The 13,989-nt window shown below is 42.5% G+C and overlaps 2 protein-coding genes across 2 annotated transcripts in view; one reads left to right on the forward strand and one right to left on the reverse strand.

The window, feature by feature from the left end:
• nelfcd (negative elongation factor complex member C/D) overlaps positions 1–4,698 on the forward strand; it is a 72,465-nt gene extending 67,767 nt beyond the window's left edge. Inside the window, exon 20 of the transcript XR_007264195.1 lies at positions 3,686–4,698. The gene's annotated coding sequence lies outside the window, so the exon portion shown is untranslated. The remainder of the gene's footprint in view (positions 1–3,685) is intronic.
• The window catches only part of LOC109937610 (cathepsin Z-like), a 59,351-nt gene that overhangs the window by 7,614 nt on the left and 37,748 nt on the right, over positions 1–13,989 (reverse strand). The window contains 2 exon segments of the mRNA XM_048608449.1: positions 263–442; positions 2,893–3,056. Coding sequence (XP_048464406.1) covers positions 263–442; positions 2,893–3,056 — 344 coding nt within the window.

Raw genomic sequence — 13,989 nt, forward strand, 5'->3', positions numbered from 1 at the left:
AGATACTAATACGGCTAGATAAAGTAGTTTGAGGCACATAAACACCAGCACATGCTAGTTGTTCCGAAAGCCTGGTTTCTGTTTGAAGAAATCTTTTCTCCCCCTGACTTTCTTATTGAATTTACCCTATTAAGCCATTTTGTAAGGTTAGTGTTCTATCACCCCTCCATTTCTCTGCTGTAAATTTTGTAACCCTGTACATGCTTAGAGTAGAAATAGCACTGTATCTGACTCTGTGGATGTAGCACAGAGCAGCCTTTACCTTGGTCCTTGGCCTGGTAGTTATTGCAGGTCTCATCTGGAATGCCGTGTGTATGTGCATATTCCCAGACTCCCATGTGATCCCCCCCTTCGCAGGAGCCTGAATTGGCATAGTCAATGACTTGCTGCACAGACAGGTAAGCAGATGGCCAAGCACCTTTGCGTTTAATGTTGATCCGATCTGGAAAAGACAAGCATTTGCAGTTAATTTATAATTAAATCACCTATTCAGACATTTTAGGACTTGTGACCAGGGCAGGTGGGACTTGAACCCAGAACTCCTGGCCTAGGGGAGGACATTGACAATGTGGCACAAGACCCTCCAAGAATTTGTACATCCACAATCTGGTGGAAAATGCAAGTGGCCACTGTGGGGCACTAAAACAAAAATATGGTTCTAGCTTGAACAAATTAACCAGTGTGCAATAGTAATATCAAGAGTTTAAAGGTAACATTAGCACAAGGAACTACGAAACAAGATTACAGATACAATCACACAAGATAACACTACTCCAGACAGGTGGGTGACTGGAGTAAGAAATAGCTTTACCAAATTATCCAGAGTTGATTAGTAAAAAGCACATGACCAGCGATATACAGGAGTACAAAAGAAGAGTCTGATGATATACAAGAGGAAGAAACTAGCATAGTCATAGCAAGATCCTAGGAACAACACTCCTAAGGAGGATGACCCTGAGTGAGGAATTGAGAGCAGACAGTAAGAATCATAGCACAACTGAAAGTCAGGGACCCAGAGAACAGGAGTATTCTCCAGACCAGATCCTGACAACCTCTTGCCTTACTGGTCACATTTGAGCCAGAAGTATAGCTTATACCTTGGTGATTCTAATAGATAGAGTCATAACTAATATTGCCTGAGTATTCATTGGATTGCTGCCATTTCACTTAGTGAAAGAAATATTAATAAAGAGCACAACAGCACACAATGCCATCATGGGGACTGGCGTTTGCTTTAGGTCATCTTACTGCACCTGCACTTCGAGTCCTATGTTCTAATCTAACAGGCTGGTAGGATCAAAGTATCAACTACATACTGACTATGAAGGGAGATGTGTGAAAGACGTGGCAGTGTCATGGTTGAAGTTGCCAAAATTGACAATCTCACTCAAAGAACTGCCTTAACCTCTGGGTGAAGTTGATTGGTCAGTGTTAAGCAGTACTGACCAGTAGCTCAGGGTCTACCAAGAGTAAACTTCATTGGTCAAAAAGCCTTTAAACGTTTAGATGCTTGTATCCCAGATGAATGAAGTGAAAGGCAGCTGGTTTTGATCCCAATAGCAAAACTAAGATTGTGACCATTGACAAGGGAACTAATAATGTGCTCATTATGGTAAAAGGGTCTTCAGTCGATCCATTGGGCCTGCTAGCTATGGATATTCTTAGTATCATTTTCATTGCTGCAATTCAATTTAACAATAGATTGAAGTTGCAAAGTTTTAGTTTTCTAGAACTGGACTAATTCCAGCAGTTTACAGGGACTTAAGATCAGGAGAAGGCCACTCAGCTCTTTGAGCTTATTTCATTGTTCGATCACAGCTGATCCATACATCAACACCATTTAACTTTGATCGGTGACCTTCAATGTTATTTTACATGAAAAAACCTAACTACAGTATCTGTCACAAAATCTCCAATTGACCACCAGCATGTATGATGTTTTTGGGACAGTGTTCCAGGTTTCTACTGCCCTTTATATGAAATATTTGCTGACTTCTCTCCTAAATGGCCCAGCTCTAATAATCAGCTTTTCTTGCTGTGATGAAAAGGTGTGTGATTTATATACATTGATATAATTTTTAGAATTTGGATTTTAAACTAGTGGTGTATGGTATAGAAAAAGAGATTGTTTGGAGTAGTGAGGGAATATGTTATTTCAGTGGAAGGGTTATCGTTTATGAAACTTGCAGATGAGGAGTGTTTGGTCAGAGCACTACAGTTTCTTAAACAGAAAAAAAAATTAAGCTCAGTTATGTGAATATTCAAGGAAAAAGTGTCAAACTTCACAGGATAGAGACTGCATCGAAGCAGCCAATTCCAACCTAAAGATTTGATAGGATGGGAAATTTCCCTGCTTTTGTAAAATAATGTTGAGAAGTAAATATACTTTGCTTTGCCATGTGTTTTTAAATCTTTCACATTGTAGATAACTTAGTTTGCTTTATTTCTTTGGTGTAATAAACTTTTGTTATAGTGTTAAGACCAAGTTTGCAGCTTTGTGTGCTTAAGTTTCAGTGAAAGACAGCCCCATAAAAAAACAAAGCAAAAATATTATCTATCAAGCCAGATTTTGTTCTGGAATCTGACTTGACCAGTATGACCTATTGGAATTATAACACTGCCAACGTCCAGCCTTTGTGTATAATAGTTGCAACTTGTTACTATGGATTGACACAAACAAGAGTATAAAATAATTATTAATTCTCACCGCATGTTAGCATGTAGCCATGTTAGTTCCCTTATCTCCCTCTCATTATAAAGAAGCTAGGGCTAACAACTTTCCTGCAGTATACCTTCAAAAACTGAAGTCTGTTTCCACTTTTACCGTAGTAGCACTAATTCTTTCTGGGTTACAGTCCTACAAGAGCCACATAATCTACCTGTAGGACGTACCTGCCAGTGCACTGGTGCTCCCGTGGGCCCAGCATGATCCACAGTACTGGGGGATGTGCTGGTTCCTGGTGGTGCTCGCAAAGTTAGTGCCATTCACATTGCGCCAATCCCATACTTTTGGCAAATCAGCAATGGGAAGGTATTCGTGGGGCCGAGGGTAAGACCTAGAGAAAAGTATAAGTGAAGCAACAGGATTTCCAGAAGTGAGTTTGACTTTATCTGCAATATTAAACTAGAAAATGCACAGTAATAGATGAAGGTCTTTTTGCGAGACTTATAGCTCCATCGTGACCAGTGTTCAAGTGTTGAGATAAAACACATTACTTACACTTCCTTTGAAAATGACATTTGGAATCAGACAGCAGAATCTAGACAAAAATTAACATTATCAAGCCAACAGTTCGATTTCCCACACTTTCACATGGTTAAGATTCTCCAAAGACTCAATGAGCATCATCTGCTGTTGTATTGACATTCATACCACAGTCTAATTTGCATGGATAATGGTCCTGGACAGTTCTAATACAATGATAATCAGCCAAAACACCCATTCTTCCTGTGATCCCTGCTGGTAGCTGCTTACACAGCCTATGGTGTAAGGACAGGGGTGGATTTGACAGCTTCCCATCATTATAAACCAACCACTGAGTGAGAGACAGGAGTCACATTCTCTTTGGGAGAGACAAGTTTCCTTACATAAAGGAAAATTTGTGAAGTAACTGAATGTTTAACAACATGACATACAGCAGATACAATGTATCTAATATACCTCTTCTCTGTCATCTCATTCAAGGTGCAATTGCATGTATTTTTCCAGGCCTTAGTCATTGAACACAATCCTTTGATGATTCGTGGCTGTTCTCTGCATTCTGAACAGGGCTTTGTGTCTCACATGCATTTTAGCAACCGAAATGGAGCAAAATGTCAGGTTCCTTCAACATGATTATGGTGTGAAATTTCTTTGAAGCAGTTTGATGTTTTCCGATGCCAGTATAGAGACCAGACTGGATAAAGACAACAGGTTTTGTTCCTGACAATGTTTGTGATCAATGAGTTTTTCACAATAGGCCAAAAGCTTTGTGATTAATAATATGGATTTTGTTTCTATATTGTTTTCTTGAAAGACTAGATTCAAATTCTTCACTCTGGGATATGGACTCTTATTCACTGGACTATTAATTAGGAATTACCAATCCAGTCATAATTACTTACCACAACAGTTTTGCTCTGTATCTGTTCTGTCTTCAAGTTTAACAGGATGATTGTGAAACATGAAACACTGTCAATTTAACCTCAGAATGTTACATCCTCAATATATTGTACAGCTTGAACAAACTGGATCACCCCTTTCCCAAACAGCATTGGCTTAATTATATAGAATACAGAATGTCCTTTATTTTGCTCCTGATATTTTATTCCATGATTTTATCAAATTGGAAGTCATGTGACACTAGGTTATAAACTAACAGGTTTATTTAAAAATCACAAGCTTTCACAGTGCTGCTCCTTGATCAGATGAGGGACTTGACCTGATGAAGGAGCAGCACTCCAAAAGCTTGTGATTTTATATAAACCTGTTGGACTGTAACCTGGTTTCACGTAACTTCCGACTTTGTCCACCCGAGTCCAACACTGGCATCTCTACGTCATGATTTTATCAGTTATTGATGGACAATTAAATGAGCTGTGGTTGCCTGGATGAGGCCTGCCTCCATTTTCTAAGCTGGGTGTTAACTTTAGCATGTTCTCAAATCTAACGAGACTTCCTGTGTAATAAATGATATTACAAAGTCTGTTAGCACTTCACAAATGCTGCTCTTGACTTGCTGATAGGTCGCTATTTAAATCTTGTCCAGAACTTCCTGTTGATGTCTTTTTATAGAAATTTGATTCTATTAATGCAGTAAGTCCTGGAACCTGATTGGATAAAGACAGAAAAAAGTTGGAACCAAAACTGGGCCATAAATATAAAGTAATCATGAATAAATAAGGAATTCTGAAGAAACCTCTTAACAAGAGAATGGATGGAATGTGGAACTTACTGCCATACGGACTGTTAACATCACTGGATTCAAGATGAAGCTTGGAGAAGGGAACAGGGAGTATGATGGACTGAGATGAAAGAGTGTGGGAGAATAAATAGCAGCTTAGATCACTTGGGCCAAATGGCCTTTTTCTGTAAATGCTGTAATGTCCTGTATTGGCAGCACGGTGGCTCAGTGGTTAGCACTGCTGCCTCAGTGCCAGGGACCCGGGTTCAGTTCCACCCTTGGGCGGCTGTTTGCGTGGGTTTCCTCCAGGTACTCCGGTTTCCTCCCACAGTCCAAAGATGTGCAGGTTAGGCGGATTGGCCATACTGAATTGCCTGTAGTGTTCAGGGATGCATAGCTTAGGCGGGTTATAAGGGGATGGGTCTGGGCGGGATGCTCCAAGGGTCGCTGTGGACTTGTTGGGCCGAAGGGCCTGTTTCCACGTGGTAGGGATTCTATGTATAAATAGAAGTAACCATTTCTATATACCATAGTAATCATACACTAACTTCAGTTTTCAGGCTGTGTAAATGTCAACGATGGCTGAATGGGTAACCCTGGACTCATTTTCGCTGACACTGCAGTGTGGTCCTCAATTATTTGAAGTGGTCTTTCAGATAAGATTTTAAATGGAGATTATGTCCAAGTCAAACAATCTTCTCAAAACGGGATACAAGTCATCTGAATTTTTTTTTTTGTATGGGATCTTGCTGTGCACAGATTTGGTTACCATGTTTCCTCAGACAATGACTGGTTTTGAAAAGGGACTCCATTGGCTATAAAGTGATTTGGGATGTCCTATCACCATTTAAATGCAAGCTCTTTCTTTCCTCTTCCTTGGACATTTCCCTTCCCTGATTGACCATTCTTTGTTATTAGACGATGGAAGATTTTTGGCTCAATTTCAGATACTAATGGAAGTAGTATAATTACTACTGTATTGTCATCTAGTTTCCCCAGTTGAGAAATGATTTAGGATATTTTAATATATACAAGAAAGGAAGAGTTAGGGTTAAATAAAAGCTTGGTCAAAGAGTTGTGTTTTGACTAAAGTCTCAACGGAAGATAAAATGTGGAGAAACACAGGATTTGAAGGGAAGGATTTTCAGGGTGTGAGGCTGAAATGGCTGACAGTATAGCTAGCAATGTTGTAGTGAGAAGAGAGGGAAATCACAAGAAGCTAGAATTGAGGAACAGAAACAGGGTTGTTTGCAGGGCTGAAGGAAGTTGCAAGGATAATGGGGAGGGGGTGGGAGGATGGAGCAACAAAGTACTGTAAATACAAAAATCAGAATTTTAAACTTGCTGCTTTGTGAGATTGGGAACTAATGTAGAACAGCAGCTACAGGGCTGATAAATAAGTTGGATACAGATAGCAAACCTCGATGCTCAACTGGAGGGAGGGAGAGAGAGAGTCACGTGATATCTTATTGCTGTGGGTTAATAGGTTAAACAGCCCATCATGTAAACGTGAGATCCTGTGTTAGGTTTGAATTTCAGCAGGTTGTCTCTGGTTTTTCAGTTGACCAGGGCAGTGAGTTGGGCACTTTCAACTCAGCAGGAAGCATGTAGAATATCTTGAGTGTCAAAGAATTATGGCAGGATCAGAATGACTTAGTTCTTGTCAGAGCTAGATAGATTCTTGACTATCAGAGGGAGTAAATGGTTGTTAGGGGTAGGCAGGAATGTGGCGTTAAAGCTACACAATCAGATCAACCATAATCTTATGTAAATGGTAAGGCAGGCTAGAGGGGATGAATGGCCTCCTGCTCCCATTTTGTGTTCTCATGTGGGAGTCTGGCTAGGAGATCTCTGTAAACATGGAGATTGGCTGTGTAAAGACATAAGTGGGGATTTCAGAAGCAGATGTGTTGAGATTTGCAGTCCTTATGGTGAGGAGGAATGAGGGGCTGAAGCCAAGTTTGGATCAAATAAGATGCAAACAGTTTGTCTCCAGTTGAGACAATGTCTAACGCAAGAAACAAAGTTTGTGGCTGCCTGTTCCCAAAAAAAATTAAAAGTGCTCTAACTCTCATTACCTGTCTCCCTATTCATAGTTTATGTATGGCTTTATTTGTATAAACTGTCCTTGAATCACCAGGTTCGTGTTCATATTAAGGTTCATCTCACTGGAGTTTACATTCACAATCCTGGTGTATTTTTATGATCATATGACTTGGTTTTTTGTCACATTAAGTTGTATTGGACACTTGTTTGCCCATACTCCTGTAGCAACAACTTGCATTTGTGCTAGGTCTTTAACATATAATGATGTACAGTACAGGAAAACAATCAGGAAAAAAAGACTTGCTATAAGGTTACTCAAAGAGGGAGATATCTTCATTAAGTTCTAACAATGTGCTACCTACACCCTGATCAAAATTTTCTAAGGATATCGTAATCAAATATTTTCAACACTGATTCCCTGTAATGCTGCACGTCAGGCTTCTTTTCCCATCATCACTTAAGTCTACTCCTGCAGTAAGGAATGAGGAAGTTATGTACAGCCTTCCAGTAAGCTCAGTTGTTTTTCTTATTTAAAAAGTCCCTTGTTGGCTCCTTGCCAACCACTTTGCTGTTATCCCTACCAGCAGCTGTGGCAAGGGCCAGGCTAGGTTATTTTTAATACAGGAGGTGTGGCAGCCCCGTTCCCTGAAACTTCCTCCTTGAACCACTTTGCCTTGCTTTCTCATCTTTCTTTAAAAAAAGACTCTTCACAAAACCCATCCATTCAATTATTTCCTTAGATACCTAACGCTCCCACTTTGTGTTGGGTGTTCATTCATTTCATCCATGAAACACCTGGGCTTGCCTTCTAGGTGCTATATAAACATACATGTTGCCATAGGTAAACTAGCTGTTCATCTCTGGAGATAGTAGGAACTGCAGATGCTGGAGAATCCGAGACAACAAGGTGCAGGGCTGGATGAACACAGCAGGCCAAGCAGCATCATAGGAGCAGAGAGGCTGACGTTTCGGGCCTAGACCCCTTCATCAGAAAAGGAGCTTTTGTTCAACTTTGATTCAAGTCAGTAACTTGAATCTCTCCACTCCCAATTCACTGACCATTGGTCGCACAACACCCCAATGCTGAATTCCATTAATCTGGTTCTCTGACCCACTGTGGGGTGCCAAGCCATTCCATGATTAGTAACAGTAACTAGAGCACCTTTAACCACAAATCTGAAGGGTCTTGTGCAATGGGTAGTGTCCCCACCTCTGAACTTCCAGCTCAGAGGGTAAATACTCTCCTAGCAATTGAAGGCCAGAAGGTGCATTCAAAATGTAGCCAAAACAGTTTGAGTATCGACATGCAAATCCTTTCATTGCATGCCAATGGCAGAAAGGCAAAGTTAGAGAGATTTCTAATCAGCCATGTGACCGAGAGAAAATTGAGCCTTCGCCATCACTATGCACAGGACAACAGACATGTTTTCAAGTTCATGTTACCACAGCAACGACATCAGGAAGTGAGGAGGACACGGTCCTGTCTACTTCAATGGAGCTGAGGTGCAGCTGGTCATTAGTTCCAAGGAGTGATAATCATCAATAATTTGTCTTGGATCACCCACATTGATGCGACGGTCAATAAGGCACAGCAACACCTCTTCCTCAGGAGGTGAAGGAAGTTTGGCAGATCCCTAAGGCCTCACCGACTTTTACAGATGTGCCACAGAAAACATTCTATCTGGATGCATCATGGCTTGGTACAGCAACTGCTGTGCCCAGGACTGTAGGAAACTGCAGAGAGTTGTGAACACAGTGCAATCCATCACGCAAACCAACCTTCCATCCATTGACTTCATCTACACTTCTCATTGCCTCAGAAAGGCAGCCAACAAAGACCCTTCGCACCCCAGTTATAATTGCTTCTGCCAGGCAGAAGGTACAAAAGCTTCAAGAACAGCTTCTTCCCTGCTGTTATGAGACTGCTGAATAGACCTCAAATTTCAAATCTAATGTTGGTCTTGTTTTTTTGTGCAATTTTGTGTAAATTTGCATTCCTTGCTCTGTTCTATTACCCTAATGCACTTTGTATGGTATGATCTGCCTGTACTGCATGCCAAACAAAACTTTTCACTGTACCTAGGTACATGTGACAATAAAACAAATGATCTGTAACACAGTACGGGGGGGGGGGGGGGGGGCAGAATGGACAAATTTTTTTTTTAAAAACAAAGGTCCACCAAGTCTTCCCAGCAGATGGGTCAGCAGCAAGGCAGAGTCAAGGTGAGGGGTGATTCAATTGACAAAAGGAGAGAAGTGGTACGAGTGAGTGAAGAAACAGTTTACACTGTTAGAACTGAAGATCAAGATCCTCAGTGACTTTATCCAGTTCATTAGAAACATCTACCTCCCTGCTTCCTTCTTCCCGGACTGAGCTCTGGACCCCATCATTTGCACAACAACCATTGTGTTGGGGCTATTGCAGCTCAATGCGGACGGGACCTTTGGCCCCAGCAACCAACCTGACGAGCAGGAAGCAGTTTTCACGGAAATATTCACTGTTACGGCGAAGACTAGCAAGAAGCCAAGCCCAGCACAGCGGGTATCCTCTACTAAAATCTCCCTTGGGTGTACATCGCGAAAGTATGTCCCAGCAACATATTTATATATTTAAAACCAAACAATTCCTTTTAAAAGAAACAGGAAGTCACATGTGTAGGAAGCCATTGCGAGGAAGAAAAAATGCAGGAGCTCAGATTTGAAACGACAGTCTGCCCGCGGAATTGGTAAAGGGTCAGACAGCAGCAGTAATGTTAGTGTCTGGCAGGAACCAGAGAGAGAGTCACTGAACTCTCCAGGATGATGGGGTCATTGTCAGAAAGACTGGCTCCTCCCAGCACTGCCCTCCCGTTAATTCGAGCAACTCTCTCCCCCTTTTACCTGACTCCTTGAAGCTTTTTGCCGGCCAAGATCTTGTAGCAAGGCTGGCTGCCTCGAAAATGCAAGGCGGAGGAAACGCAGCTCAGCAGAGACAGAGTGAACAGCCAGTGAAACATGGTGAGAGTCATCAACTTAGGCAGATCCTGGAACAACCTGCCGCCCGGCTCGGAGCTAGCGCCACTGACAACGACGTGCCCCGAACCACAGCTCTTTATAACAGCAGGAGGAGGACCGTCTTTGATTTCTTCCCCGCCCCTCAGAATGTCATGTGAGAATAATGCATCTCACTGCAAGTTCCCAGAAGCTGTTACTGTCCCAAAGCGATTGCATTGAAGTCTGAGAGTTAAATAACTTCAACAGTGCTGAATTCCCTGTCCTGTTTCATTGATGTGGATATTGAAGGATGAAATTGACCAGGACACTGGGAGATCCCTCTTCCCTTGCTGGTGCCATCTGAGAGTTTTTATGTTCATCTCAGTTTCAAATCTCATTCCAAAGACAGTAACCACCATTCTCCCCCATCCCTTCACTTCAACAACATCAAATCCTGTACTGCGTTGGAAGATTAACCCAGGGGACCTAAACCTCTGGGTTTAGGGCTCAGAGCTAGTAGCCTGTGTTTGGGAGTTCACACTGATACTTTGTCAACATTGAGTTCAGACCAGTCAAATAAGAATAGCCTCACACCTAACAGACACAGTTTCAGACATCACCATCCTTATGTCTCCCCTCTCTCAGAGGTAGTGGCACAGTGGGGTACAATTGGGAAGGAGTTGCCCTGGATATCCTTGACATTGACCCCAAATCCTATGAAGTCTCCTGGCATGGGGTCAAACATGAGCAAGGAAACCCTCTACCATCTACCCTGACACCAGCTTCAGCTGATGAATCGGTATTTCCCTATGTTGAACACCAATTGGAGGAAGCACTGAGAATGGATAAGACACAGAATGTACGCTGAGTGGGATATTTTAATGTCCACCACCAACAGCGGCTCCATAGTGCTGACTGAGCTGAATCCTAAAGGACTAAGCTGCTAGACTGGGCAGGACTGGGTTTGTGGCAGATAGTAAAGATTACAGGATGGAAAACCTCCTACTCACCAATCTACCGGCCCATGATAGTAGCGGTAGTAAAGACCACTGCACAGTCCTTGAGATAAATTTCCATCTTGACATTGAGGATACTCTCCACCATATTGTACGGCAAGACCACAACACAAAGTGGGGTAGATTTTATTCAGATCTAACAACACAATACCAGGCATCCATGAGGTGCTGTGAGCCACCAGCAGCATCAGAATTATGTTCATTCACAATCTGTTATGGCCTGTCCTTATCAATCGAGAGGACAATCCTGGGTGAATAAAAAGTAGAAGAGGACATTCCACTGACCCTCATTTTATTAGGAATCCTTGATGCCACAGTCAGTTAAGGGCAGTTGCTCTCATCTCACCTCTGGAGCTTTGCTCTTTTGTCAATTTGTACTCAACCAATTCTGACATTATATTACTCTCAGCTGGAGCAGCTGGGATTTAAACCTGGCTCAGAGGTAGGAACACTACTAACTGCACCACAAAAGTCCTAATGAAACATGACTATAATGCTGAATAGCCTTAACAGAGCCCGAAATGAGTAGCAGTGAGGAGATTATTACTGATTGATAGCGCTGTTGATGACATCAATATCATTTTCCTGATGATCAAGAATAGACTGTTGGGCAGTGTGTGGCTGGGTTGGATTTTCCACGTTGTTGTAGTTATGCTGGAGTATCTTGGCTGGGGTGCGGTAAGTTTGGGAGCACAAGTCCTTAGTACTATTGCTGGCATATTGTCAGGGCCCATAGTCTTTGCAGGATCGAGAGCTGTTTCCTGATATTATATGAAGTGAATCGAATAGATTGAAGACTGGCATCTGTGATGTGGGGATCTCTGGAGGAGGTGTCAACCTGGTGTAGCTATGACACAGAACTACTTGAATACCAAAATGTGGAAACAGCAAATGATAGACAGAGCAATGTGATACCACAACCAGCAGATCAGATCTAAGTTCTACAGTCCTGCCACATCCATTTGTGAATGATGGTGAACAATTAAACAACTTACTGGAGGAGGAGGCTCCTCAAATAACCCCATCCTCAATAATGGTGGGAGCCTAGAACATCAGTGCAAAAGGTAACATTGAACTATTTGCAACATTTTATAGCCAGAAGTGCCAAGTGGATGATCCATCTTGACCTCCTCCAATGGACCCCAGCATCACAGATACCTTTTCTGAGAAAGGGTCACTGGACCCGAAACGTTAACTCTGATTTTTTCTTCACAGATGCTGCCAGACCTGCTCAGCTTTTCCAGCAACTTTGATTTTGTTCCTGATTTACAGCATCCTCAGTTCTTTTGGTTTTCACAGGTAGCAGTCTTCAGCCAATTCAAATCATTCCTTGTGATATCAAGAAACAGCTGAAGGCAAAAGATACTGCAAAGGCTCTGACAACATTTTGCCATAGTACAGATGACTTGTGCTCCAGAACTAGCAAGGCCCCAAGTAAATTTATGGATGATATGAAAGTTGGTGGAGTGTTAAATGATGAAGAGAATAGCCTTAGATTACAGCGGGATAACAGACAGGTAGATCAGATGGACTGATCAATGGCAAATGGAATTCAATCCAGATAAGTTGAGGTGATGCATTTGGGCAGGACAGACAAGGCAGGGAATACATGTTGAAAGGTAGGGTGCTGAAAAGCACTGGGTATCAGAGGGACCTTGGGTGTGCATGTCCATCAGTCCCTTAAGGTAGCAGGACAGGCAGATAAAGTGGTTAAGAAGGCTTATGGAATACTTGCCTTTATTAACTGAAGCATAGAGTGTAAGAGCAGAGACATGATGCTGGAACTGTCTAAAATGTTGGTTAGGCCACAGTGGGAGTATTGTGTGTGGTTCCGGAATCCACCTTATGGGAGGGATGTGATTGCACTGGAGAGGGTGCAGAGGAGATTCACCAGGATGTTGCCTGGGCTGAAGAGTTTCAGTGATGGAGAGAGATTGGACTGGGGTTGTTTTCCTTGGAGCAGAGGAGTCTGAGGGGAAACATGGTTGAGATGTATGAAATTATTGGGGCGTAAATAGGATTGATGGGAAGCAACTTTTCTCCTCAGTGGAGGGATCAATGACCAGGGATTATAGATTTAAGGTAAGGGGCAGGAAGTTTAGAGGAGATGTGAGGAAAGGTGTTTTCACCCAGAGGGTGGTGGGAATCTGGAGCTCACTGCCTGTGAAGGTGGTAGAGGCAGAAACCCTCATAACATTCAAGAAATCTTTGGTATGCTAAGGCATACAAGGCTGTTAGCCAAATGCCAGAAAATGCCTCTATCACTGGTTTGCAATACAAATGGACGCCAACAGCATGGGTTCCGTTCCCTTGGCTGAGGTTACCATGAAGGACACTCTTTCTCAGCCTCTCCCCTTGCCAGAGGCGTGGTGACCCTCAGGTCAAATCAACACCAGTTGTCTCTTTCTAATGAGACAGCAGCCCTACAGTCTGGTAAGACTCTGGTCTCTTGACCTTATCTTTACTTTAGACCAGTGTAGACTTGATGGGCTGAAGGGCCTTTTACTGTGCTGTAGTTCTCTATGACTAGCTGTTCCAGCACAGCCATGGTATTGGTATCTACCCAGCAATATGGAAAAATGCCCAGTTATGTTTTGTCTGCAAAAACAAAAGACAATTTCAGCCTGTCAGATACCACATTATCAGTCTACTTACGATCATTAGCAAAGTGAGGGAAAGGTTCATTAACAGTGCTGTCACATGGGCATATACTCTGCAACTACATGCTCACTGATGCTTAGTTTGCGATCCCTCAGGGTCTCTTAGCTCCTGACCTCATTGCAGCCCTGTTCCAAACATGGGCGAACTCCTGAATTCCACATGAACTAAGCCCTGGTGTGATGGTTTATGGGGTCAAGAGGCCCTAGCAAAACTGGAATCACTGGGAGTTCCTGATTGGAGTTATAGCTAGCACAAAAGGAGGTAGTTCTTTGTTTGAGGGCAAGCATCTCTATTGCTGCAGGACTTCCTCAGATTAGTGCTTTTTCTGTGTATACCTTGCCTACAAGAGAATTCACCTTTAAGGACTCGATGTGCTGTGTGTATATAAAGTTGTATCTGTACCTGATAGT

Source organism: Rhincodon typus, chromosome 19, assembly GCF_021869965.1.
Source record: "Rhincodon typus isolate 14 chromosome 19, sRhiTyp1.1, whole genome shotgun sequence".
NCBI lineage: Eukaryota > Metazoa > Chordata > Chondrichthyes > Orectolobiformes > Rhincodontidae > Rhincodon > Rhincodon typus.